The following is a 27,448-nucleotide window of genomic DNA, read 5'->3' as shown; positions in this document are numbered from 1 at the left end:
GAGAACACATTTCAGTTTTAATTTTGTATTTACTGATTTGTCTTTAATATTCATCTCCCCTACTTTTCTCCATGCCACCATGGATATCAGAGGTAGTCTGTAGGTCTAAATGCAGATGTTTAGAAGGCAACTGACAGACAGATTACATACGTTTAACAAAGCAATATTAGTAAACTTCTCACTGGAACATATATTCTTACCGTAGCTTCTGTGGGCAATCCCAATAAATACACTGGGTTACAATTCTGAGCTTGAGTAGAATCATATGTTCAGTCTTTTATCCTTCTGGGGTAAATAGAAATAGTCAACCCAGAAGGAGCCATGCAACAATGTTCATATCTGAAAAGACTGGGAAACAGCTGGGAGTGGGCACAAACTTGCTCAGTGCTGTTAGCCCTGTGACCAAAATACTCCTTGGGAACCTAGAGGGGTCTGTCTTCTAGAAGAAAGACAAGCATAGGTGCATGGTATGCCTACATGCATGCATGTTCTCTCTCTCTCTCTCTCTCATCTCAGGCAGCATGATGAAGGCTGTATGAACTACTTGAAGCAGGAGGAACCTTCTTGTACTGGTTGAAAAAACTCTTAGAGCTAGAGCTGGTCTGTACCTTGAAGGTGAGGAGCCATGTTCCAACAATAGAGGGAGGATCGTGGAGTTGGAAAAGTGCAGGGTGTGTTGTGTAGAATGGCAGAATATTTGGTAGAGTAAGGGCCTAGGGTGGATGATGACAGGCAGGTGCTTGAGGTAAGCCTAAAGTTTATGGCTAGATTATGAGTAATTGCATGCTGTTTATTGGAATCTGAATTTGTATTCTCTGGCTTTGACAATACATGATTTTTCAGAAGAGATGGACAGTTTGTGATGTTTTATGGAAGTACATAGCAGAAGCATCTTAGAGTCAATAGACTTAAGGTTCTGAGGTCAGGCAGTGGGTACAAACCATACATTCACATGCCAGTCAAGTGCTCTGGACTGTTCACTAAAGCTCTTTGAGTTTGCTTCCCTGTCTGACCATTGCCTGAGATGTTGTGGGCATTAACTGGCACCAGCATTACTTGGCACAATGTGATGAATAACACTAGTGCCCATTTCTGACCCTGGGACTAAACAAGAACTGTCAGGATGTAGTAGCTATTTTCACTATGACTTCTGCAGAGACCTTTTGTAGACCATTTGGAGTTTCCTTGGGCCAGCCTGCTTATTTCATCCTTAATAAGAAATACCCATGACTAGTGACAGAGTGGAATGTTCCGGTAGCCATATATATATATATATGGACAGGGTTTCTCTGGGTACTCTCTGTAGACCTGGAACTCTCTCTGTAGACCAAGAACTCTCTCTATAGACCAAGGTGGCCTTAAGTTCAGAGATCTGCCTGCCCCTACTTGCCTCCATAGTTCAGGGATTATAGATGAATTCCACCACTGCTTAGCTTGACTTTACTTTTAACTCTGCCTATTCAGAACACTTTTGGCTCTAATGAAAAACTTTTATAGATCATTTTATTTAGGAATTAAAAATGGAGTCATCATATCTTCAAAAGTGCCTGGGGACATGCCTGACTCAAGGTCTCGCTGAAGTGGCAAGAGTCCGCCCATTGGATCCAATAGAATATTTAGCCTTGTGGATTTATAAGTACAAGCAAAATGTGATCATGGAGCAATTGGTAAATATGGATCTCCTTTCAGGAAATTAGAAGAGCATGATAATTGGTTCATCTTGTTTACATTTTATGTTCAATATTGTTTTTCCATTACAATAATGTTTATTATATGAAAACTTTGGACAGTATGTGAATGCAGAGAGGAGAGAAAACAGAAAGAAGGCTTCTGTTTTGATTTTAAGTATTTTCAACCCAGTAGTGTCTTTTCCTGACATGTTTGTCTGTAGATTGGTTTCATTTTTCTTTATATTTGATGTATAATCTTAATTGTGTGTTCTTTGTTTGGCTAAATCATAAAAATCCCCCAAATTGTTGTATAGTTTCCAAATGAATAGAGCATTATGTTCTTAGCCCTTCTTTTATTGCTGGTGGTTGAGATGCCTCTGAGACTGTGTTAACAGATTGGTCTCTAATAAGTTGTGTGCTGTTGCTTTTTACCAATTGCTAGAGACAGAAAGAGATGATTGAGTTGGAGCATGAGAGAGAATTAGCACTGATGGAGCAGGAAATGCTGGAGCGACTCAAAGCTGAGGAACTCTTATTTCAGCAGGTAAGACAAGCACTCAAATATGATGGAAGTTAACAGTGTCACCCTTGGTGTGCTACAACCCACATCTGGAAATACTCCCAGGCTCTGGTCATTCAGACATTGCTCCCTAGTATCCCCATCCTTTTTTTTTTTTTTTTTTTTTTTTTTTTTTTTTTTTTTTTTTTTTTTGTGAAGAGACAGTGCCACGAGGAAACAGAACAATTCAGAGAATAGTCAACAGCACCACTGCTGAGCTGGTGCTCATTTATAGCCCAGGCAGTCTCTCCAGGAACAGTGGTGAGTGTGAGGTGTAGAGGGTAAGAAGGGGGATGGTGAGTGAGCATTATGCTTTAACGGGGTTTGTGAGGGGAAGGGAAATGGGTTTTATTTTGATTCAGGAACACATGGAACACGTAATAGAAAAATCGAAAAAACCATCTAAAACCTTCTATCCACTGTAAAAAGAGGCAATGGGCCTGGAAAACAAGTGGATGAACCTTTCTGTTATTGCAGCTCAGAGACAAAGCATAGGTGGCTAGGTGTAGGTGGGTGTATTGGCTTGTGACACAAAGTTGAAAGCTGACTTGGTGTGACTTTATGAGGTAAGAATCAACCAGGACCATATACTTAAGAATCAAGTGATGAGGTAGGAGGGATGGAAAGAATGATGAAGGTCTGAAATAATACCTTAGGAGGATGGAAGGGTAGGTTGTACATCCCTGACCTAAAAAAAAAAGAAACCCAAAACAAGAAATATTTCTAAATATGTAACTTTTTGCGTGCTTACATGGTGTCAAGGAATGGAAAATTACACATCGTTAAACTTTGTTTCACATAGCAAAATGATAAAATGTGGTATTTGATTACTTTCAGTTAGAAGATAAAATATAACTGAATTTCATGTTGTCTTGGGTACCTTACCTGAGTCATCTTACTACAGTCTTAAGCATTTCTGAAACAAGTATGATGTAGTATTTGGAGGCCAAGCATCTGTAGTAGTGCTGCCCACTTGGACCTGTCCTCCTCTACAGCTAGATCTGTCTCTACTGAAGAGAAGCAGGGAGTCTCAGCTGTTCTTCTTTCCCAAGACAATGAGTTCACTATGGGGATATACTTCACAGCCTTTGATGCGTCTACTTCATTCTACTGGAATAAAATTTTAGTTACACTAGAAATTCAACATTTTCATAGCTGTGTTAGCCAGCAAAGCTAATCTTCTGCATGTTGAACCCAAAGCATTTCATTTGCAGGGGGTGTGGAATGTAGGATGACATTCTACAAGAGATGTTATGGTTAGTTAAAGAAGTGGATGGGTGGGCAGAAGTAGATAAGAGAAGGAGAGCTGAACCAACAGAAAAGGGCTTAACAGGGAGTGTGTTGAGATGAGAAGTAGCAGATCATTCTTTTTCTCTTGCTCCCTGAAGTGTTTGAGTTGGAGGCTGAGGATTTGGCTTCTTCCTCGAGGTCATTTACAACTCAGCACTGATGGGTTTCCAAGAGTAATTCATGGACACCTTTGCAGCATCCTCTCCTAAACAAAAGCCAGAGAAAAAGCTGGGCAGGTGGTACACACTTACAATCCCTGTTCTGGGAAGGCAGAGGGAGGAGATCTTAAGTTCTGGCCTAGCCTAGGTTACATAGTGAGACTGTCAAAAATTAAATAGAGTAAGCAAACAAAACTCAACAAAAGCTGAGAGAAAATGCTCAAAAGCATTTGACTTGTTTTTAGTTGACAGCTGATATTGTTCCTAGTGTCAACAAATTGATCAGTGACTAAAAACAAACAAACACAAAAACAAACAAAAATAAAAGAGACATGACTGCTCCTAGGTATGGTGGAGGAGAAAGTTTACGGGGAGAGTATAGCCAGAGGCAGGTACATCAGAGTCCAGAGTGAACATGATCCTGAGCTGGGTCACATGAGGAGAGGGACAAGGGGAGAGCCGGGAGAGTAGAGAGTAAACAAAAAGGGTTTGGTAACCAATATGTCTGGGTTATATAGACAAGGGCATCTGGGGAAAGGGCACCCCAACCCCTGGGCTGGAAAAGTTTAGGAAGTGGGCTATGTCAGCCATACCCTGTAACAGTTAGGGACTGAGGAATACTAGGATAATGTAGTGGCCAGGTCCACTTTGATATGTTAGCAATTGTCCCAGGTTTGAGACCTGACATCCAGCTTTCTTACTAATAGTTTAAGAATAAAACAAAACAAAACAAACAAACAAATTTTGCAGGGTGACACATTTCTTTGAGCATGTAAATCAACACTATTTAAATTAACTCACGCTGGCAAATATCATTCCTTGCCTTGAGAACAAATGAATTCCTTAGATGCTTAATATTTTTTGCAAGCTTGTTTTAATTTTTACGAAGAAATTCTGCAGTGATAAAAGGGATCAATCTTAAATTTTTTATTTTGAACATTTGCTTTCTTTTTAAAATTAAAACATATTATTGTGAGAGTGTATATGTATATGGTTTACACAGAGATGGTGAGCAGAACATGTACACGAATGACCCATACGTGGAGGTCAGAGGGCATCTTTGTGGGGTTGGTTCTCTTCTTCTTTTACATATGTTATGGGGGTTGAACTCAGGTTCTAAGGCTCACTGACAGTGCTTTTACCCACTTAGCTGTCTGATGAATCTTGACCTTTGCTTTCATATGAGTTAAGACTATTGCAATGTGTGCATCATCTGTGACTGATATTTGTTGCATTCTGTTAGTTCAGTGGCATTATATTAAAACAAAATTGTATTTTGCTATTAAGGTAAGAAAACAATTCATGCCTCATTGTGTCTTCAAAGTGTGTCATTCAACATCTGTGTCTTATTTTATTATTGTTTGTTTCTTTGTGACAGGTCTCATTGTATTAGCCCAGATCAGCTTCCAATTTTAGATCCTATTGTCTTAATTATTAAAAGCTGGGGTAACTAGTGTGTGTCACTGCATCCAGCTCCTTTGCTTTCACGATGGTATCAATTTTCTAAGTGCCACAGCATAGTGATATCGTGACACTCTAAACACTATTGGTGGACAGTGTTATCTGATTGCAGAGTCACAATGGTGCCACATACGACCTTTGTAATGACTGCTTTGCTCTTTTGTTGCCAGTGAAAAGCAGTCATAGACAATTCCCAATTGAATGAGCCTAGCTGCATTTCAACAAAACTTAATTTACAGATCCTGGAACTTGGATGTTATATAACTTCCATATATCATTATTCCTTTGATTTTATTTTCCCTCAACCATTGCAGAATGTACATGATATCATTGGCTTCTGAGCTGCACCCAAGCCGGAGCTGTGTCCCATTTGGTCCACAGGCTTTATTGCTGACATCTGTTCTAGTGTGACACTCGTGCTGCATTAGGACCAAGCACACTGTTAATCAGCCATGTTTACAGATACACACACTGTCATGGTCATCATGTTCTCACTCACTGCTTTGTGTCCAAGATTTGGTTCTCTCCCAGCCAAACTTAGAAAGATCTCATCTCAGAAAAATTCGCTTTGGTTCTATTTGCAGTTTTAAGAACAAGAGAGTCATAACTTGACTTTGTATACACTCCTTCCCACCTTTGGCAATTAAAGAAATGTCATTTTGTATGCTTAAAGAAATAATTGTAGAAGCTGAGTATTATTTGAATACAATCACTTTTTCTAATTTTCTGAAATTAAGTTGGGGACTGAAAAGTGACACAGGCAGGTGTGGTAGTTCCAGTAATGTCAGCATAGGAGAGGTGGAGGCAAGAGGACTGTTACGAGTTACCAGTCTGGGCTATGTAGGTAAGACCTGTCTAAAACAAACAACCAACAAACAGGGTGGTGGAGCTGATGTCTAGCTATTGTCTCTCACGACTGCCATATGATTTAAATACTTGTAACTTTTCAGCAACAGCTGGCATTCCAGCTGGAGTTGGAGATGCAAGAAAAAGAGAAGCAGAAGATAGAAGAACTCCAGAGAGCTCAAGCAGAGTTAAACAAGGTAATTTGAAGTTTTTTTTTTTTTTGTGTGTGTGTGTGTCCGCTCCTTAGAAGCTTCTATACTCTTCAGGCTGTTCATTCCAGCCATGCCAGTAGAAAGACTATAGGATGCAGAACCCAGACACCTGTTTGCTCTCAGCTGTGGGACTTCAAGCAGCCTTTGTATCTGCTTTCCTGTTTTACAATAGCATAGCAGCACAATACCATAGGCATCAAGCAAGGAGTCCCGTATGTGCCTTCGAAAGCCACAGAAGCCTCTATAGGGACACTGTCAATGGTTTTTCCATTGACTGTTGTTAATTATGTTGACTGATCGAAGGTATTCTAATGGATGAGATAGCAGCATGTCACTTTTCTTCATGTTAGATATACCAAGAAAATCATTCACATTTAAAAAATCTGTTCTTATGTTGATTTTCATGTCTCTTATGAAGATAAATGGTGCAGTGACTTAGTTTAAAAAAAGCCCATTTTCATTGATAATACATAGAGTCAAATCTCTAGCTTATCTAATATCCTGAAAATGCGTGCATATAGGTTTGACCTCTCAATGACTACATTTATGGCTACAGGCTGCTGTCATCGCCACCCAACTGCAACTCCCTTTATTGAACCCATAACTAAAACTGAAATCAGAAGCAAATATATTTGATGTGTTTATTAATGGATTGGATGTTCTTTTTTCTTTTCTCTTCTTTTTTCTTTTCTTTTCCTCTCTTTCTTTCTTTCTTTCTTTCTTTTTTCTTTTTTCTTTTTTTTTTGAGGCAGGGTTTCTCTGTGTACCTCTGGCTGTCCGGGAACTCACTCTGTAGACCAGGCGGGCCTAGCACTCAGATATCTGCCTGCCTCTGCCTCCTGGGTTTAAAGATACTTGTTTAAAAACATATAGGGTGGTAAATTGAATAAAAAAGGTGAGATATTGGAGGACAAATTCAAGTATATGTGTACAGTTTTAACATCCAGATGCTGAATGTTAGCTTGTGCAAAAGGAGCATTTGTTGGTTATGTGCATAAGCTCACACCATATTAACACACCAGAGGGTCACACCCATGTCTCCGGATAGCAAGCCTGTGTGACCAGAGTCAACACAACTTTAATACTTCATGTCCTAATTGGCTTAGTGTTACTCATCTCCACCCTGGAAAGTATCCCTGTCTCCCTCACTCCTCAGAGTCCATTCATGTCCCTTGCTATGGCCTGCAGACACACAATATAAACTGTCATTCTCAGATATAGTTGAGGAATCCTGAGTTGAATAGGGGCTGGACTCTGAGATGTTTGCCTCAGACCCTTGGGAGCAAGAAAGTCTAGAGCTATCAAGAATGTCTTCCCTGGGCCTGTCTGATACCGATTTCAGTTCCCCCTCCCCACACTGGTGCTTTTGCTTGTGGCAAAGGATGAGGAACTTGGATCTTATTGGGGTCTGGAGAGTCACATGTTGTAGCTCTGACCATTGCAGAGGAACAGATTTATTTTCTGGTTTTAGTTAAAAGAACTAGGGGAAAGGTTAGTGTCAAATGTTCATCCTATGGTTTAGGGTAGTGGTCCTGTAAGATATAAACTTGCCTGAGGCTACGGTGTGGATTCAGAATAAGAACTTCCTAGAAAAGCTGGTATTGTAGTGGTGTACACCTTTGACCCCAGCATTCTCAAGGCAGAGACAGGAGAATCTCTATGAGTTCAAGGCCAGCTTGGTTCTCACAGCAAGCTTTAGGACAGCCAGGACTACATGGAGAAACCCTGTTTCAAAAAGCAAAAAAGTAAATAAAAGAACTCCCTAGATAAAAAATGAAGTCCTCTTTGCAAAACAGTACCTCATACTATGTTATATCCCTATAATTATTAGTGTGGCCATATGGACAGTCACAAGCTGAGTAATCTTCCAATTGCCAAAATGCCTCATCCCAGTATGAGTCATGTGACTTTTTTTGCACCGTCCTACTGATGAAAAAATGGAGGTCATAGTAGGTTGGCTTGGTTAGAAGAACCTTCTCATTGAAGAGTGGCTTTTCATGTCAGGCTGAACATTTCCCCTGCAGCATATGAGTGTTGCTAAGGACCTCTGGAGAACACTTGGGCATTGGACAGTAACTTGGACATGGTGAATTCATTTAGGAATGTGGACTCATTTTTTTCCTGTATATAAAGCCCAAACTCAACCTCTGTTTAAAAATCTCTTAATCTAAGACATTAATGTTGTTGCTTTACATAGTTGCTAGAACTTTTGCTTCAATTATAACATTTCATTCAGCCCATTTTTAAAATTCCTAATATTTTTATTCAGTCTTAGAAAATTGCATACAATGTATGTTTTATATATTTTCTTTTTTATTTTTGAGATCATAATGTAATTATATCATTTCTCTATTTCCTTTCCTCCCACTAAACCCTCCAATATACCTCTTCTTGCTCTCTTTCAAATTTATAGCACCCTTTTCATTAATTTTTGTTACACACACACACACACACACACACACACACACACACACACACATATATATTCCAAAACAAAACCTGCCATGTCTGTATAATGCTACTTTTGTGTACGTTTTCAGGGCTGACCATTTGGCATCAGACAACCAATTAGTGTGCTTTTCCCTGGGGGAGACAGTTTCTCCCACTCTTAGCATTCTTTGGGTGCCTGTAGTTTTCATGCAGGGTTGAAGTCTCATGGGCTTTCCCCTGGCCACTTTGACATGTCTATTATTGTCCTTGGCCAGCTCATGTGTATGCAGCCATATTGGGAGACTTTATGGATATAGCTTCTGCCGCTATAGCCCCCTACTCTCTGGTTCTTACAATCTTTCCACCCACTTCCATGTCCCCTGAGCCTTAGGTGCATGACTTGTTTTGTAGATGTATACACTGGAACTGGACCCCACAACTCTGCATTTTAATTGTATTTGAATGCAATTTGAATGCAGTTTTATTTTAATTGAATGCTATTTTAATGTGGTTTAAATTTAATTTAATGTGGTTTTCTGTAATGGTCTCTGTCTGTTATTGCAAAGAGAAGTTTCCTTAATGTGGTGTGAAGACTACATTTGTCTATGGGTTGAAGGACAAATGTTTCGAGTGTTGTTAGGGATTATGCTGGCTTAGTAAAGTGGTTCTAAGTTCTTCTTCAAGATCTGTGAACTTGCCTGACCTGAGTAGTTAGCTAGGTTTCCAGTTACCAAGCAGGATGCCACTCTTGTTAAACCAGTAAGGCATGTGTGTTACTACTGCACTCTTAAGGTTATTGTGCCATGCTGGGCTTGTGGTTCATGGACATCACAACTGGCTAGGACAGTTGGTTGCTTCTTTCCTTTTGAAGCTCTCATGGCACCTTCTGGTATCACAAAAGCTTGTCCCCAGGGAAAAAGGTACTCAGGTCAGTTTCAGCTCAGGGCTCTGTGTCTGAACTGCATCATGATGCCTTCAGCAATTGAGATTTACCCTTTGAAGGGACCAGCTTCCCTTTTGGCAGCCATAATGACCAAACATGTGCTCTATGACCTTGTCTTAGTCACTAGAAAGTAAGATGCCTGCCTTGTGACAAGGAAACAATCAGAAGTTAGTCACTAGAAAGTCAGATGCCTGCCTCGTGACAAGGAGCCAATCAGAAGTTAGCTGGTGGCACTATGCTTTACGACCCTGGGTGTGCTTTACGGACAAGCGCACAGCAATGACACACAAAGCATAGCAACCACCCTGGGAGGGCCTATGGGCCATAACAACCAGTTGACCAATCAACACAGGGCAAACCCTCCAAGCCTGGAGGCACGCCAATCCTGAGCCTGTGCATACCCCTAGACACTCCCCTTATGCTGCCCTATAAAGATCTTTGTGCAGCGGCTTCGAACTGTCTTTGCTAGCCATCCGCCATGGTAGGTGGGTCAAAGGCCCGAGCTAACATGGGGTTAGCTCATTAAACTACAATAAAGCCTCATGCAATTTGCATCAAGCTTTCGCCTCCATTCTGTGATTGGGGTGGCCGCAGTCCTGGGCTAAGATTCTGGAAGCATCAGCTTTTCGAGGGTCTTACACCTTCACCTCTGGTCAGCCTCATTTTTGAAAGAATTTTATTTAATTATGAACCATTATCTCTTATTAGTATATAGTAAATGAAACTGTGATCCTTTTGTGTGTGTGTGTGTGTGTGTGTGTGTGTGTGTGCGTGTGTGTGCCCTGTATTCTGATTACTCTGATTACTCCTTGGAAAGTGACATGGATTTTGCTGTTAAACTGATCATAGCACTTTATAAAAATAAAAATTCTTAAAATCTAAACATGAAATAGAAACAAACAATATTCAGTGTTTTCTTAATTTTTTCTTAGGAGAGAAGCACAGAAAGTGGGGCTAAGGGTGATGAGTCCCTACAGCAAGAGGTGAGAAGGAATAGCTACTGTGTGTTATGTGAAATGAGTACAGTTTAAGAGTAGAAACCTAAGTTTTAAATATCAGTGGCTAAAGTTTTAATAAGAACATTGTCAAAAGTGCTGGTCCAGGATGGATATGGTAGGGCACACACAGGATCACAGTGCCTGAGGCTTGGTTGTTGTGATTCCTGGCACACCTAAAGCTACATAGTGAGACCCTGTTTTAACAAACAAAAGCAAAGTCAAAAGCCCTATAACAGTGATAGTCCAAATTAGTATTCTAATGGTAAGTCACAGCTGTGTGGTGCTTTGAAATAAACCTCAAAGTGGATAAAATTTGAACATGAAATATGTACTTGTATATTTTGAAGATACAATGTCCTGTTATATTGCACATAGAATTACTTACAAGTGCATTTTGAAATTCCAAATGCATTTAAAGATAATTTTTAGTGCTTCTTACTAGATAGAATTCTGGTATCATTAAAAGCCATTGATGAATTCTACTACTTAACAATGTTGATTTTGTGTGCTTAATTCAGAAATTTTATATCAAATTGCCAGAAAAATAACAGGTTCATTTTGAAGACATGCAAAAGTAAAAACTGACTTTTATGACTGTAGGACTCAATGATGGACTCAGGCAAAACCCTAGCTGAAATCAGTGATCGCTACGGAGCACCTAACTTGAGCAGAGTGGAAGAGCTTGAAGAGCCATTGTTATCTGATGTGAGTATCAAAATGTGTTGTCGCAGAAGTTTTCATGTTGATAAAGTCTGGTGTATATGACTTTATCAATATATAATATTTTAAATATATTTAATGAATATTAAACTTAATATATTTATCTAAATATATTAAATATATAATATTTATAATACACGGAATACTTTTCCTTCATGCAAAGAAGACCAAATGTGTAGGTGTTAACCAATTTTTAAAAATTTTACTTTTATGTTATGTGTATGAGTATTTTGACTGCCATATATGTGTAGTATCAGTGGATGCCAAAAGAGGGTGCCAGATCCCCCAGGACTGGAGTTACAGAAGTTTGAGAGCTGCCATATAGGTGCTAGGATTTAAGCCCAGGTCTTCTAGGAGAACATCCAGTGCTTTTGACTGCTGAGCCTCTTTCCCAGTCCCACTAACCAGATTCTTAACTGGTGCTCTGCCTTTCAGTGAGGCATCACTGGCATAGCTCTGTCTGTCTTCATATAGCTTCATATCTGCCTATGCTTCTATTTCTACTCATCTGTAGCCGTGTATTTTACAGTTAGATTTTGAAAACATCAAAACCTCTTAAAAACACGTGTAAAATAATTTTTGTGAAATACACAGTCCTTAAATTTGGTAGGGAAAGAACCTTTTTGACTCTCTGGAGCAAGCCCTGGAAACACATAAGCAGTTTAATGCAAACAAGGGTTTTTATAGTATGTAATCATGTGTTTATTTAACAAGCAAATTGTGATGTCTGTATAAGGCATCATACCAGTGGCAGTGGGCAATAAGGCAGTTTTCACCTCATGGAGTTTGTTGTCTAGAGGAGAAACACAATCAGAGCAGGATTTAGCGCTTATTATTAGAATGACCAGGAAATCTACTGCCCATACCAGTGTCGTTTATGACTGAAAGAAGAGCCTATGAATAACTGACTCAGGTCAACAGGGGGACTGTCCTGCCAGGAAGGCAATGTGTTGGCTAATCTTGATCATCAGCTTGATAAACCTGGAAATGGGCTTGAATTGCCTCCATCAGATTAGCTTGTGAGCATGTCTGTGGGGACATTTTCTTGGTTGCTACTTGATGTAGGAGAGCGCAGCCTACTTTGGGCTTGGACGGAATGAGAAAGAAGGAAAGTGAGGGAATGAGCCAGTAAGTAGTGGTCTAGCCTGGTCTAGTCTTCCATGGCTTCTGCTTCAGTTCTTGTCCCAACTTCTCTCAAGTGATGAATTGTGATCTGGAACTGTAAGCCAAACACCCCCTCCCTCCATGTTGCTTTGGCCATGGTGCTTGTCACAGCAACAGAAAGAAAGCAAACTAGAACAGGCACATCTTGTTACTTCATTCTGTGGGCACTAAGGGTGGGGGAGAGATATGATCAGCATGGAGGAACCTTAGTGAGGAAAGAATTCCAGGCAGAAATCATATGAAGGGTAAAGAGCCAGATAGGAGAAAAGAGTGACGCATAAGGCAATAGTGATGAGGTCAGGAGCTAACAGGGGCTAGACCCTGAAAGGTCTTGTAATTCTTGCCCTGGACCTCAGACATTTTCCTGTAGATAGTGGAGACTTATGTCATCAGAGCTGCACTTTAGAAAGAGCATTTGACTACAGTGGGAGAGGAGGATGGGGAAGTAGGTGTGGGTAGATCAACTAGGTTTTGGTAGTAATCCAGAAAGAGCACAGATACTAACTGAGCCAAGGGAGGGAGCAAGGTGTTGAGGAGAGTGTGCAGAGTGAAAAGACCTGCAGGCTGGGGTGGGGGTAGATAGCACACGGAATTGCACTATTTAATGGTGGCTACTGGAAGTAGAAGAAAAGAAGAATTTAGGCATTTTCAAGAGCTATTCAGAAAGCAGGGCTGGAAGCACCTGGTGTCAGACATCAGGGAGCCACAACCACTAAACAGTTCCATTCCTTTGGGCCCATAAGCCATTGGGAAGGGACTATAAGAGACCAAGAAAGGAGATTTTGAACTAGAGAAGGCAAGAAGTTTTGCAACTGGGCTTCATTGAGCGAGGAGAGTGGTGAGACTTAAAGGCAGGGAGCTGGAAAAGCCAGATCACATGTGCATGTCGGTTAGGTAGATGGGACTTAGAAGCAGAAGGGGAGGTAAGGATTTTTATCAGGTGGAGAGTTAGAGTGGGGCAGGTCTTTAAAAGGGGACCACATGGGGGTGGTTACAGTCATCTACATGCAAGATGACCGGGGCTAGAAAGCACAGATATGATTAGAATGGACTTGGCTCAAGAGATGGGGAGAGGGAGCCAAGAATCAATCCTAGACTTTTGCCTTGAGGAGCTGAGCTGTGTTATCCTTGGATGAGTTGGTGAACATAAGAAAAGGAAGAAGGTTTTGAACAGGGAGGCTTTAGTCATGGAGATGTTGAATTACAGACGACTGAGACATGCACATGATCAAACCCCACTTTATGTATGGTATAGCTTTGGTAGGGACAGGAGGGCCATGCAGAAGATTCAAATTCAGCAGCCAAGGGTATGTGTGTTAACTGAGCTAGGGGAGGGAACATGGTGTTGATGAGCAGATGCAATGTGTAAAGGCCTATTGTCCATCTACGAAGAAACCACTAGGAATTCCCATAAGAGATGCCTGAACTTGAGAGACGACTATACCCTTAAAAGCTAAGGCTCACAAGCAACAGGACAAGGGTTCTGTTCCCAATGGGAGGTGTCTCTGGAAAGGGTGTGCCTCTTAGGAAGGATGAGAAAGACAAGGAGAAGACTTCATTTGGGAACATCATTTATAATTTTATACTACTTTGGTACTCTTCTAAAATTAACTGAAACTCAAAAAAACTTTCTTTAGTGGATCACATTAATAGTACTTGAGCTCTATTTTCTTTTCTTTGTGTCTTTTCATTGTAGTAAAGTTTATTTACTTTGTATTTTTCTTTTAGGTTGCATTAAACATTGATCAAGATTTGTAGGACCAACCAACTGTGAAGAATTATTTTCCACCTGTTTCAAACTTCAAATCACAAGGGCCCTAATATGTATTTCTCCCATCCAAATTGAACTCTACTTCCCTCTCCTATTCACTAACTTTATAAATGGGATTCAAGGGTATCCTTAAAATACAGTTTAGATTTCTCAGTACATCTAGTTACTTGTGTTATCTATTGTGGAGGTATGACAGAATTTGCTGAAGCAACAAAAAGAGGCAAGAGATGAGTCAAAAGAAGGTACATCTCTACAAAGAACAAGATGGCTTGGAAGGAAAGTTCTAGAAAAGAAACTACTACTGTACAAAGGATCGAGGTCTTAAGTGTTCAACAAGTCTCAGACATTGCCTCTTCTTTAGGAATGAACTGAAAGCATTTTCCAGGTTGCTGGAAGGTGGAGCCTCATAGGAACATTTAATCAAACATCCACGATGTAGCCAGACTTGAAGGGAACTCAAGAATAGTTCTGGGGTTTCCCTTTCTTTACCCTTTATGCAGTTGGGTATCCAAGTCCTGTCTTCCCTTCAATGTTTGTGAAGGTAGGGTTGTTGAATATTCACATAGAGACAGTAGAGTGGGAAAGTATTAGAGAGATTGGAACATATTTTTTCTTTTCTTTTTTTCTTTTTGGAACATACTTTTTCTTGATCAGCCAGTAGGCTCAGACACTAGAGCACTGTGGTCAGACAGATTTTTTTGGTCCCTTGGAAGTTTTGGCTCTTAGGAGAAACTTCCTTTACAGAATTCTTTCAAATCCAAGGCCATGGTATTAATTTTCAGTTCTTAAAGACAGGGGCATAAAACCACAAATGCTAGGAAGAAACCCTTTGGTTTTTAAATATGCTTTTGTATCTAATATTTTCCCAAGCTGCTTTTCAGATGGAAATTGAAACAGGAAAAAACAGGAAAAATGACTTAGTTTATTAAATGTAAATATTATCTTGGCATACCTGTTCTATACATTTTTAACAAAAAGATCTGGAAAGATGTGTTCTCTGGGAATCTGCCAGACACTAGGGTCTAACATGGACCAACATCATTCCCACCCATGAATGAGTTTGTCAGAGAAGGGAACTGTGATTTTTCACATCCACCCAGTCTCAGAGGACTCCACCATGGGAGGTGAGAGACAGGAAGGAGGTGAGGGTGGTGGTGGTGATTTTTGGACTTTGCATAGCCTGGAACAGTCCTCAAAGGGTATGGGTGAGAGGGATTTGGCTGGTCATAGGCTGAAACATTGTGGTTCCAAGTAGGGTACAGTTTTGTTTAAAGTACTTCTGGCCAGATGTGATATATTGTTTATGACCTAATAAAGCTTCCATTTGAGATCAGACTGCAATGCTAGCCACAGCCATAGAAGCTGGGCAGTGGTGGCACACAAATTTTATCCCAGGACTCAGGAGATAGAGGCAGATGGATGTCTGTGAGCTCAAGGTCACCCTAGGCAATACGAGAGTCAATCAGTCTAAAAGAGAAACAGAGCTCATGCCTTTAATCCCAGCACTAGAGATAATATAAGGAGCTCAGGACAATTGCAGGAGCAATCTGAGGTTTGTTGAAGAGTGGTACACTCTGGAGATGCAATCTGAGGTTCATGTTGGTGGATCACTCCTTTGGTCTGAGCATTGATAGAGGTGACTTGGCCTCTTTGCTTCTCTGATATTCAGCTTGAATCCCAATATATGTCTCTGGGTTTATATTATTTGTGCTATAGCCAGAACTGGATGAAAGGGGAAGAGCAGATATTCTTTACCCTAAAGGAACTTGGGTCTCAAATACAGTAGCTAATCCAGGCTGTCCATCAGAGCCATAGACTTTCTTGCTGATAGCAGCTAGGCTCATTTTGGCAGACTGTCTTTGCTGCTGGACAACATTCTGGGCTTATTATGAAGGGATCTAGATCTTCCATCTGAACCAGGCTCAAGGATGGTGAGGAATCTAGGAAAGGAGAAAAATACATGAAAAAATACATGGAAAATGGTGACCCCAAAGGATATATATTGGGGTGGCTTGCTTACAGTTCAGAGGTTTAGTTCATTATTGTCATGGTGGGAAGCAAGGCAGCATACAGGCAGATATGGTGATGGATAAGGAGCTGAGAGTTCTTATATATTGACCTGTAGGCGACAGGAAGTGGTCTGTCTCACTGGGTATGGCTTGAGTATATAAAAAACTTCAAAGCCCTCTTCCACAGTATCACACTTCTTCAACAAGACTACACCTACTCCAACAAAGCCACATCTCCTAATAGTGGCACTCCCTTTGGGAGCCATTTTCTTTCAAACCACCATAGTAATTAAAGTAATTTTTCCTTCTGCAAAAGATGAGACCATTAAAATTAAAATGTTTGCAGGTGCACTGAAGTTGGAATGGAAGGATGCTGATATTCAGCAAAATTAAGGATCAAGTTGTATATCAGTACAACAAAAAAATTACACACCATTAAGCAACTTTGGTCTATTCCACCAGCTTTCCTCTCTCTCCATTCTGTGTACCCCTAGATTAGCCAGAAGAGAGATTCTAAATGTCATCATCATAAAGAAGTGGTAATACTAATTGTTCTGTTAGTTACCTATATATATATCTGTACATGTGTGTATACATTCATGTATATATATATATATATTTAGCATACATAAATATCTCATAATTAATGTAAACTATGTGTTGTTAAAATACTTCAGGGCTGGCAAGACAGCTCAGCAAGTAAAAGCTCTTGCCATCAAGCCCAACTATCTGGAGTTCAATAGCCTGGACCCACACACAATGGGACTAGAAAACACTCCTGCAAGTTGTCCTTTGACATTCACATGCACACAGCATATGTGTGCCTATACATATGTGCATGTACATGCATACAGATAAAAATACACAATGATAAGTAGAATCTCCTTCTTTTATTGAAAATAGATTATTTTCTCATATAGTATATCCTAATTACAGTTTTCCCTTCCTCTATTTCTCCCAGGTCCCCCCCTCCCCACTTCACTCACATCTGAATCCAATCCCTTTCTGTCTCTCATTACAAAAGAACAGGCTTCTAAGAGATAACGAAACATAAAATAAAATAAAATAAAATAAAATAAAATAAAACAAAACTGTCACATCCAAGTTGGACAAGGCAAACCAATAAAAGGAAAAGAGCCCAAGAGAAGGCACAAGAATCAGGGACCCACTCTTTCACACACTCAGGAGTCCAATAAAAACACAAAACTGGAAGCTATAATATTTATGGGGAGTACCTAGTGCAGAGCTATGCAGGCCCTGGCTGCTTCAGTCTCAGAGTTCATATGAGTTTTACTTAGTTGACTTAGAGGGTCTTCTTTTTTGGTATCCTCCATCTCCTCTCGCTCTTACACTCCGACTCCTCTTCCTCTGGATTCCCTCAGCTCTGAAGGGAGGAATTTGATGGGCACATCCCATTTAGACTGGAGACATCCCATTTAGAATGCTTCAAAGTCTCTCTCTTTCTCTTTTCTTAGTATCTGTGGGTCTGTATTTGTTCCCATCTAATACAGGAGGAAGCTTCTCGGATGGTGGCTGAGTAAGGCATTGATCCATCAGTCTAGCAGAATATCATTAGGAGTCATTTTATCGTCCCCCCTTTTTTAAGACCGGTAGTATTTGGTTTTATCCTAGATCTCTGGGTTACCTAGTCTCTGGTTCTTGGTTTCCCAAGCAATGATGGATATGGGTTCAATCTCATGGAGTGGACCATAAGACAAATCAGAGATTGGTTGGTTACTTCTACAAACTTTGTGCCACCACTGTCCTAGCATATTTTGCATGGAGGACAGATTGTAGATCAAAGTTTTTGTGGCTGGATTGATGTTTCTTTTACTCTTTTGGTAACCAGTGGAGTACCTTCCTATATGAAAGACACTAGAACTTAGGAGTAAAGGCTCTAATGTAGGCACCTGCTTGACTTTTCCATGTTCAGTTAGTTGCACAGGTGTTGTCTTCAGCAATGGGCCCTTGCTGTCAGTTTGTGGAGAACAACCTATTGTGTTGGTAACATCCTGGGTTATTTAGGAATTTTCATGGGACCCCTTTAGCCAACAACTCAATTGAATGTAACCCTATCCCAGTAGATAGACAATTTGTTTGCTTTCAATATATGGCCAGTTAGGACTCTCTCTCTCTCCCATTATTTGGAGACATCGTTAGTATCGCCCTCATATATTTTAGGAAGTTTCCACTGCACTAAATTTCCATACCACCCCTCACATGCCCGTCAATGCTACCTGTCTCTCCTGTATTCCTTCCCTCAACCCTGTCTTCCTTCCTCCTCCCCACCTGATTCTTCCATTTCCATTCCCCCAGCCCCACTCCACCCTTAAAATATATTCTATTTCCCCCTCCCAGGGAGATCCATGTGTCCCTCCTAGACTCTTCCTCTGTGCCTAGACTCTCTGGGCTGGTTATCATTTACTTAACAGCTAATATCCACATATAAGTGAATACAAACCATATTTATCTTTCTGGTTCTGAGCTATCTCATTCAAAATGATTTTTTTCTAGTTCCACTCATTGTCTACAAATTTCATGATGTCATTTTTTTTAAATAGCTGAGTAATACTCCATTGTATAAATGTAACACATTTTCTTTATTCATTCTTCTATTGAGGGGCATCTGGGTTGTTTCCAATTTCTGGCTTTTCTGAATAGAGCAACAGTGAACATGCTTGAGCAAGTGTCCTCATGGTAGGTTGAAACATCCCTTGGTTTTATTTTCAAGAGTGGTATAACTAGATCTTGAGATAGATTGATTCCCATCATTCTGAGGAACTTTCCTACTGATTCCATAGTGGCTGTCCAAGTTTGTTTTCCCTGATGACTAAACACTAAACATTCATTCCCACCCCCAATAGGTATATCTTATTCAAACCACCACAGGGGTATTTTATTTCTCTATAATGCTTTTTCTTGCATATTTCATATTACTTTGTTTGATATTTAGGATAGTCAATCTTCTCTGATTTCCCCCTTTTAGTGTCATATTCTTTATTTTTTGAGTGTTTTTATTTTTTGTTTGTTTTTACAACCCAACCAAAGTTTCTCCTCTCGCCTCCTAGTTCCTCCCTCTCCCTACCTGCTCCCCCCCCCCAATTCACTCTTCCTCCTCTGTTTCCCTTCAGATACAGTCTGGCCTTCCATGGGTCTTAGCCAATTATGGTATGTCAACTTGCAGTGAAACTAGGCACCTCCTCTTCTGTTCAGGCTGGAAGAGGCAGTCCTATAGGAGGAGCATATCCCAAAAGCAGGCAACAGATTCAGAAACAGTCCCTGCTCTCACTGTGAGGAGCCTCACAAGAAGACCAAGTTATACAGTTGTAACATATATGCAGAGGGCCTAGGTCAGCCTCATTCAGGGTCCCTAGTTGTAGGTTCAGTCTTTGTGAGCAATTATAAGCCTTAGTTAGTTGATTATATGGTTTTTTTTTTTCCTTTTGTGATGCCCTTGGCCTCACTGGCTCCTACAATCCTTCCTCCCCTTTCCCCACAGGATTCCCCAAGCTTCACCCAATGTTTGGCTGTGGGTCTCTGCATCTGTCTCCATCAGTTGCTGGGTGAAACCTCTCTGATGACAGTTGGGCTATGCACCAATATATTAGTATATCAGAATATCATTAGGAATCATTTCACCTACTTTTTTTTTCCGCCAGTTTTGTTTGATTCTATCCTACATCTCTGGGGCATCAGTTGGTTACTTCCATATTTCTGCACCATCTTTACCCCAGCATATCTTGTAGACGGGACAAATTGTAGGTTGAAGGGTTTGTGGTTGTGTTGGTGTCCCAGTCCCTTCATTGGAAGTCTTACCTGGTTACAGGAGATGGCTAGTTCAGATTCTATATTCCCAATTGCTAGGAGTCTTAGCTAGGGTCATCCTCATAGATTGCTGGGAGTTTCCATTGCTCTAGGTTTCTAGCTCATTCCAGAGATACTCACAGATTTCAGTTGTCTCTCTCAGCACTTATTCCCTCCATCCTCCCTGACCTGATCCCTCTGGTTCCTATCCACATCCCCCGTTCCAGCCCCCTCCTCCCATCTACTGGCAATGTCCATTCTATTTCCCCCTCACAGTGGGATTCACACATCCCGAACCCCTTGAGCTCTCCTTGTTACTTAGCTTCTCTGGGTCTGTGGATTGTAGTCTGGTTATCCTTTACTTTAGGGCTAATACCCACTTATGAGCAAGTACATAACATGTTTGTCTTTGTGGATCTAGGTTACCTCACTCAGGATGATCTTTTCTAGTTCCATCCATTTACCTGCAAGTTTCCTGATATAATTGTTTTTAAAAACTGAGTAATATCCCATTGTGCAAATGAACCACATTTTCTTTATCCTTTCTTCAGTTAAAGGACATCTAGGTTATTTGCAGTTTCTGGCTATTGTGAATAAGGCTTCTAGAAATATAATTGAGCAAGTGTCCTTGTGAGTTTGAGGCCAGCCTTGTCTACAACTTGTGTTCCAGAACAGCCAAGGCTACACAGAGAAACCCTGTGTCAACAAATGACACACACACACACACACACACACACACACACACACACACACACACAGACATAAGAAATGTTGGTCTTTGTTTTTTAAAACATAAATTTTTATTGATTCTGTGGGAATTTCACATCATGCACCCCAGTCCCACTCATTTCCCAGTCCCTCTTTATCTGCCCTTCACACTTGTATTGCCCCCTCATGGAAAACTTAAGAAAAAGTAAAAATAAAAAATATGAATAAAAATATTAATCAAAAATGTATTTTATATAAACAGAAACAAAACAAAACAAAAAAGCAAACAATAAAAATCCCCACTTCATTCCTCCATCTTGCCTACCTCTCTATTGCCTCTTCATTCATCTCAGTGTCTTTGGGAGCTTCTGCCTATCATGCAGTATGCCCTTTTGTCCAAACAGCTTTACTTGCAAGTGCTCATTGTGTAATGTGTTGTTGGTCAGGTTTCAAGGCCTCTGGCTTCTGGTACACTATCAATACTGGACCTTCACCGAAACTCCTCTTGGATATCCTGTTGTTGCCCCAAGTCATGGAAATCCTGTGGCTCTGGTTCTGCAGTCACAGTTGGGGGTAGATGTTGAGGTGTACCAACTCAATGCCCTGGATGTGTGCCTAGGTGGCAGCTGAGTTGGTCAGTCTGGGCTGCTGAGACTACTCCCCTCAGGTGAGGGGCGGAGCCAGGTCTCCCAAAATAGTGGTGAGGGGTGGGGCCAGCTTTTCCAAGTGTGAGTGGGGGGGGCAGCTCTCCTGTGAGGTGTGGGGCCAGCTCTCCTTTGCTGGGGTCATTGGGATTCTCTATTCTAGGGCCAGTAGGGGTGAGGTCAGCTTAGCACTGCCCTTCTTCTACACATGGTTCAATACATTATTCCCATGGGCCCCTATGGTAACATGAGCAATCCATACAGACCCCAGTTGCAGCAGGACCAGGGACCCAGAGATGGTCAGCAGCAGCAGCAACAGCATGGGCCCAGATGTCACCATGGTACTGGGTAGCAGCACAGGCCTCTCAGATGGGCATGGGCCCAGCAGCAGTGTGGTCTCAGCCTCCAACATGGTCCTAGGTGGCAGCCCACACCCTGGATAGTCACACAGCTTTTAATGGTAACAGGAGCCATAAACTTCAGCACAGACACTGGCTGCAGTGGGGCCACAGACCCATACATGGCTTTTGGCTGCAGCTCAGACTGGGACATCTGCATGGCCCTGGTGACAGTGCCAACCACTCAGATTGGGATGGCCCCTGTGGTGGCATGACCCTTGAGCACCAATCTGGCCATAAGTGGCAGCCTAGATCCTCATGGCCTTCAGTGGTAATGGGAGCCACAGACATCAACACAGACTGTGGCTTTGGCAGGGCCATGTATCTAGACATAGCCCTTGGCAGCAGCCCAGGGCCAGATGTCAAAATGGCCCCAGGTGGCAAGAAGGCCACTCAAATCACCCCATTCCTCACCAGTTCTCCTCCTCAGATCTGCCTCTCTCCACAGGGTGTGAACCATTCTGCCTCTCTCACTCTCTCTCTGTCTCTCTGTCTCTGTCTCTCTCTCTGTCTCTGTCTCTGTCTCTCTCTGTCTCTCTCTGTCTCTCTCTGTCTCTCTCTCTTTTTCACCCCACCAAGGTGCAGACTGTGGTTTCTTCCATCCTCCCAAGGCAATCGACCCCAGGTGGGTGTGTGGCTGTCCTTCCCCTGCCTGGTCCTCATGTTTTTGTGTTTTACCCATAAGTCTGCTTCCACCTTGAATGTTCAGTGTCTGTGGAGGCCAGAAGAGGGCAACTGGTTTTTTGAAGCTGGAGTTACACACGACTATGAGATGCCATGTGGGTGCTGGGCTGTATGAACTACATTTAAAACTTTTTCATATTCACTTTTTTTTTGTGCCTAGAAATCTTCGGATTCATCATCAGCAATGAGAAATTTGTATTATTCTAAACTACAATTCCTCATGTGAAGATAAAATGCTTAACTTTTTATTGATTACTAAGGTTAAAGTAAGTAGAGATTTTGTTTTTTTCTGGACTTGTTTTTAAAATCTAATTTAATGTGTGTGTGTGTGTGTGTGTGTGTGTGTGTGTGTGTGTGTATGTGTGTATGTGTGTATGTGTGTATGTGTGTATGTGTGTGTGTGTGTTTGCTCCTGCAAGGGAAGATGCATATGCTCCGTGGTGCATGCATAGAGGTCAGAACAATATTGGGGAGTTGGTTCTTTCATTCCACATTGTTCAGCAGGATCTCTTTTGTTTCTACTATGCTGCATATGTTTCTACTAGTTGGCTCATGTGCTTCTGGGTAATTCTCCTGTCTCCATCTCCCACCTCATAGTACTAGGAGTGTTGTGGGACACATGCCACCACATCTAGCCTTTTCTTTTTTTAATTTTCAGAAGTTCAAGGTCAAACTCATGTTATCAGGCTCATATAGAAAGGACTTTTATCCACTGAGACTTCTCACTTACCCTGGTTTTCTTTTAATCCATGCTCATTTCTATGGATTCAGGTTATTTAATTGATTTGATATTTTTAATTTATGCTACAATGATGATGGTGGTTGTGGTGTTGTGGTGTGTATGTTTGTGTTCTTGTAGAGGTTAGAGCTTGGCTTTGGGGCTCTTCCTCTCTTGATCTCTGCTTTTTATTTTTTGAAACAGTTCTCTTCAATGAACCTTAAGTTTACCTTGGCTAGACTGGCTGGCCAGTGAGCCCTCAAGATCCACTGGGGCTACAGGCATGCAGAATCGTTGAACAGGTTCCTAGCATTAACCCACATAGCTGAAGGTACATGTGGTCTTGGGAGTGTTTAAAGCATCTCACCAAAATTACTTGCTGGTAGCTGTGATGATGTAATCATCAATTTCACTCTTTTCTGGTGAGACTCAAGAACAGGGGTCAGAAGGCATAAAGGTTGACACCTGCTGTTTGAGCAGGTGCAGGATCTTTGGGAAGACGCCAAGAGTTGGCTGCTCCATTTGTTTCTTCTTTTTGATGTTGTTTCTTCATGGTAAGCAAGAGCATCCTGCATTTGCCTGTCTCATCTTGTGAACCTGCACTGTCCACCTCTTCTGACTTCTGTCCCCTTTGCCAACTGTCTTGTACCTCTGCTAAGTCTTTGTTATGAACTTTCTTGGTGCCTCAGGTTTAACAACTTCTTCATCTCCTTCTCTTCCTTCTCTTCCTCTTCCTCCTCCTACTCTTCCTCCTCCTTCCACTTTGTGGTTTCTGTTTTCATCCAGTTCATTGTTGGAAAGCTCTTCAGCCTCTGTGCTAAGGGGCTTGTGAAGATCTTTATCTGTTTCTAATTCTGGATGTTTCCCAACTAACTGTTAGCCTATGTCACACATTCTGTGTTACATGACATAGGTTACATGACATATAAATTAAACCTGCTTTCTCACAGTGTGAGACCCCTTCCCTCTCCTCAGAAACCTTTAAGAGTAGAAATCTTGCCAGAAAAGCTGTGACTGAAGCTTCTTACCTCAGATTCTTGCCACACTGCTTGTTAAGGTGCTCATAAATCTCTTGCATTGTGGACAACCCTAACCTTTGCGTATGTTTTAAAATTGTCCTTCCAGATGCCTATGGTGTGTCTGGTGTGACTTTTTCCCAGGCTTCTGCAGCATTTCAGACAGCAGAACATAAATACTATTAAAATTTTTGCCTGTTTTCATCCATATTTGATCACTCCAATAGCCTAAGCAACCATTTTCTGCAAATGGGATGCTTTGAACAAAGTTTTCTCACACTGGTCCGTTGGTTGAGTGAATGCAGTTATAGTTGGTGGTGAACACACAGCCTTTATGTTAGTGTGGATGGTGCCCCTGTGCTGTGGATACCTACCAGACCAGAAGACTCTTCAATGAAATGCTAGTTTTGTTTAAGGAATACTTTTGTCTATAGAATAAAACAGTTCAAAAACCAATCTTCAGACAATGTTGGCATTACTGAGGTTTTTTTGTTCTGGTGATAAGAAATGGAGAATGTCTGCTTGCTCACATTCTTGCATGTCCTAGGCTTCTTAAGCTGTAGGAGGACTTTCATTTGAACCCAACATCTCCACCCAAAAGCAGTATCTCACAGTCTTCAAAAGCATAGGCTTCATGCTTCCAAGACAGAATTATTTAATCAATGTTAAGTAGTTGTACAGATTCTTCTCAACCACAGCAACCACAAGCAGCTTGCTCATCCTTCTGGATCAACACTTGCTACCTCCTGCTGACTTTCAGGTGTCAGAAGCCAGCCTTGGCGACACCCCATGCCTAGCTAGCTAGCTGCCAGCTAGTCTAGCATCCCACCCCTCAGGTTCCAGGACCTGGCCTGAGAAGCAATTAACACCTATTCCTTCCCCCACTTCCTTAGGTAGTGCTTGGGGTAAACACAGGAGATTCCGGATACCCCGACCTGGCCTGAGAGAAATTAACATTCATTCCTCCCCCCACCTCCTTTTTCTCTGTCTCCCCCCTTTTCTTTAAAAAGCCCCTTGATTTCAATAAAGTCAGACCTTGACAAGACAAAAATCGCTTGGTCTCGCTCTTTTTTTCCGCCCATTTTTTTCAGGCTTGATCCACCTCTGACCCACGAATTACTGGAGCCCCGAGGCCCGGGCATTCAGGTTTTGACAATTGTGTTGATCCAATTCCCAATAAGCAAGCCTGGGCTGGGGCAGAAAAAATTTACACTCCTTTCTGCTTTTCTTTTATTTCACTTGTTTATTCAGGAAGAGTATCTTGAACTCCCAATTCTCTTGCCTTTACCATCACACCATGGTTGAGAATTAGTATTGCTACCAAGTTTCCAGCTTCAGCTGTTTGATAGCCAGAAGTGGCACTTTAGGGTACACAAGGCATGCTTGTGAAAGCCCTGGGCACAGGTTGTGCCCATTCTCAAGATCCTAGATAACATTACATTGCCTTCCAAAGTAGTCACGTGAATTCCCACTGCTTTCAGCTCTCTATTGTGGTGGTCGTTTCTGGTACTGGTAACATTTCTCTTCCACCATCCCCTACCACAGGAGCACACTTTGTATCTTCTTTGTGCTTTAATTTGCTTCTTCTTCTATTGCTAGTGAGATGAAGTCTCTTCTTGTGTTTACTGCCAATTGATTTGCCCATCTGGGAACCGCATGCTCAGTATTTGCTTACACACTGTATTGATTTGTTTGTCTCTCTCTTATTGATTTTCCTTGTTGATTATATGTGTTGGGAAACTACTCAGGTGGTAGGCTGACTTCACTGTTTTACCATGCTTATTGCTTGGTAAATTGTTCAGTTTTATTTTATTTAAATATCTCATTCATGTCTTTCCTGTTTTATTAATGAACTATTTTCAAATCTTCTAGGATAGGTTACATGGCCAAAGGATTATTTTTTTCAAGTTAATTCTCTTCCAAGCTAGCCATTAATCAAACTAATAATTTAAAACTATGATAAAAGTGCACTTTTAGCGCTTGTACTCAATAATAAGAATTATGGGTTAGGACTTGAATGGTGGCAAGTGGCATTGAGGTGCTGAAGTTGAGTGTGTTTGCTCCAGCTTAAACATGTCAACCTACTTCCAGCCTTGCCATTATTTTCAGTGCTTTAATTTCCTTTCCTTCACATTAGTGTGGGGGGACCCACAGCTGGGAGGTACACAGAATGACCTCTCAGGCTGTGAGACTGGCCACAGTTAGTGGATAGATCTTATGAGTTAAAAGAAATGTTCACATGCTCTGGAATGACTCTCAGATGACCATTCTTCCCAACCAGGTGTTTGTTTCCATCAATTCTATCTTGAAATTCAGTTACCTCTGATATTATGGTTCATTCATTTAAAAGAAAGAAATCAAAAAAAGAAAGAAAGAAAGAAAGAAAGAAAGAAAGAAATCACCTACTACGATCCAGGCATGATGCAAATTTCTACATTATCTGGACTGCATTTAGTTTATATAGTGTCTGTATTTTCTAGAGGCAGAAGTTCAAGTTCAAAGAGCACAGGCTGGAGAGAAAAGGAAAGGGGTTTGACAGACATGCAAGCTGGAGAAGTCTGAGGGCAGAACATCTGTCCTGAGGATGACAGGTTTTCCTCTTGGGGGAAAGTCGGTGGTAAACACAGTGCTAGCCAGTCTCTGGCTCACAGGATGGGTTCTAATCCAGTCCAAGTTCTGTTGTCACTTTACCCTTTCTGATGTCTGATGATTCTATGCTCAATGCTTTGTTCCAAGTGATCACGATAAATCAGAAGTGACTGGTATAACCCAAAACTTAGGAGACAAACACAAGAGAACTAGGAGTTCAAGGTCACCCTTAGCTTTGTAGGGGTTTGGGGCCTCAGGTGTATAGGACATGTGGGAGGAAAAAAGGTGGGGCGGCAGGATGACAGAGCAGTAAAGGTGCTTGATGCCAAGTCTGATGGGCAAATTTGATCTGGACTCACACAGTGAAGGACACAATATGTTTCTCTAAGTAAGCAATTCTCAACCTGGGGAATTGAACAACCCTTTCAGAAGGGTAGCATATCAGATACTCTGTATATCAAATATTCACATTATGATTCATAACAGTAGCAAAACTATAGTTATGAAGTAGTAATGAAAGTAATTTATGGTTGGGGGTCACCAGAAATGAGGAACTGTATTAAGGGTTGCAGCATTAGGATGGTTGAGAACCATTGCTCTAAGCTATCCTAAGCACCTTGGCATGCCTGCCCACACTTCCTGCAATAAAAAAAATT

General features: G+C 41.3%; 1 protein-coding gene across 1 annotated transcript; it reads left to right on the top strand.

The window, feature by feature from the left end:
- The first annotated feature begins 1,520 nt into the window (after window positions 1-1,520).
- On the top strand, window positions 1,521-14,209 carry Dydc1 (DPY30 domain containing 1). Its single transcript, XM_035452162.1, has 7 exons — window positions 1,521-1,667; window positions 2,113-2,214; window positions 6,089-6,171; window positions 9,195-9,212; window positions 10,507-10,552; window positions 11,168-11,272; window positions 14,180-14,209. Exons 1-7 carry the CDS (start codon window positions 1,521-1,523, stop codon window positions 14,207-14,209), a joined length of 531 nt encoding a protein of 176 aa, XP_035308053.1.
- The last annotated feature ends 13,239 nt before the right edge of the window (window positions 14,210-27,448 follow it).

Source organism: Cricetulus griseus (genome assembly GCF_003668045.3).
Source record: "Cricetulus griseus strain 17A/GY chromosome 1 unlocalized genomic scaffold, alternate assembly CriGri-PICRH-1.0 chr1_1, whole genome shotgun sequence".
NCBI classification, from domain to species: domain Eukaryota; kingdom Metazoa; phylum Chordata; class Mammalia; order Rodentia; family Cricetidae; genus Cricetulus; species Cricetulus griseus.
The sequence above is the reverse complement of the archived record's forward strand: the minus strand, read 5'-3'. Positions and strand labels throughout refer to the sequence as shown.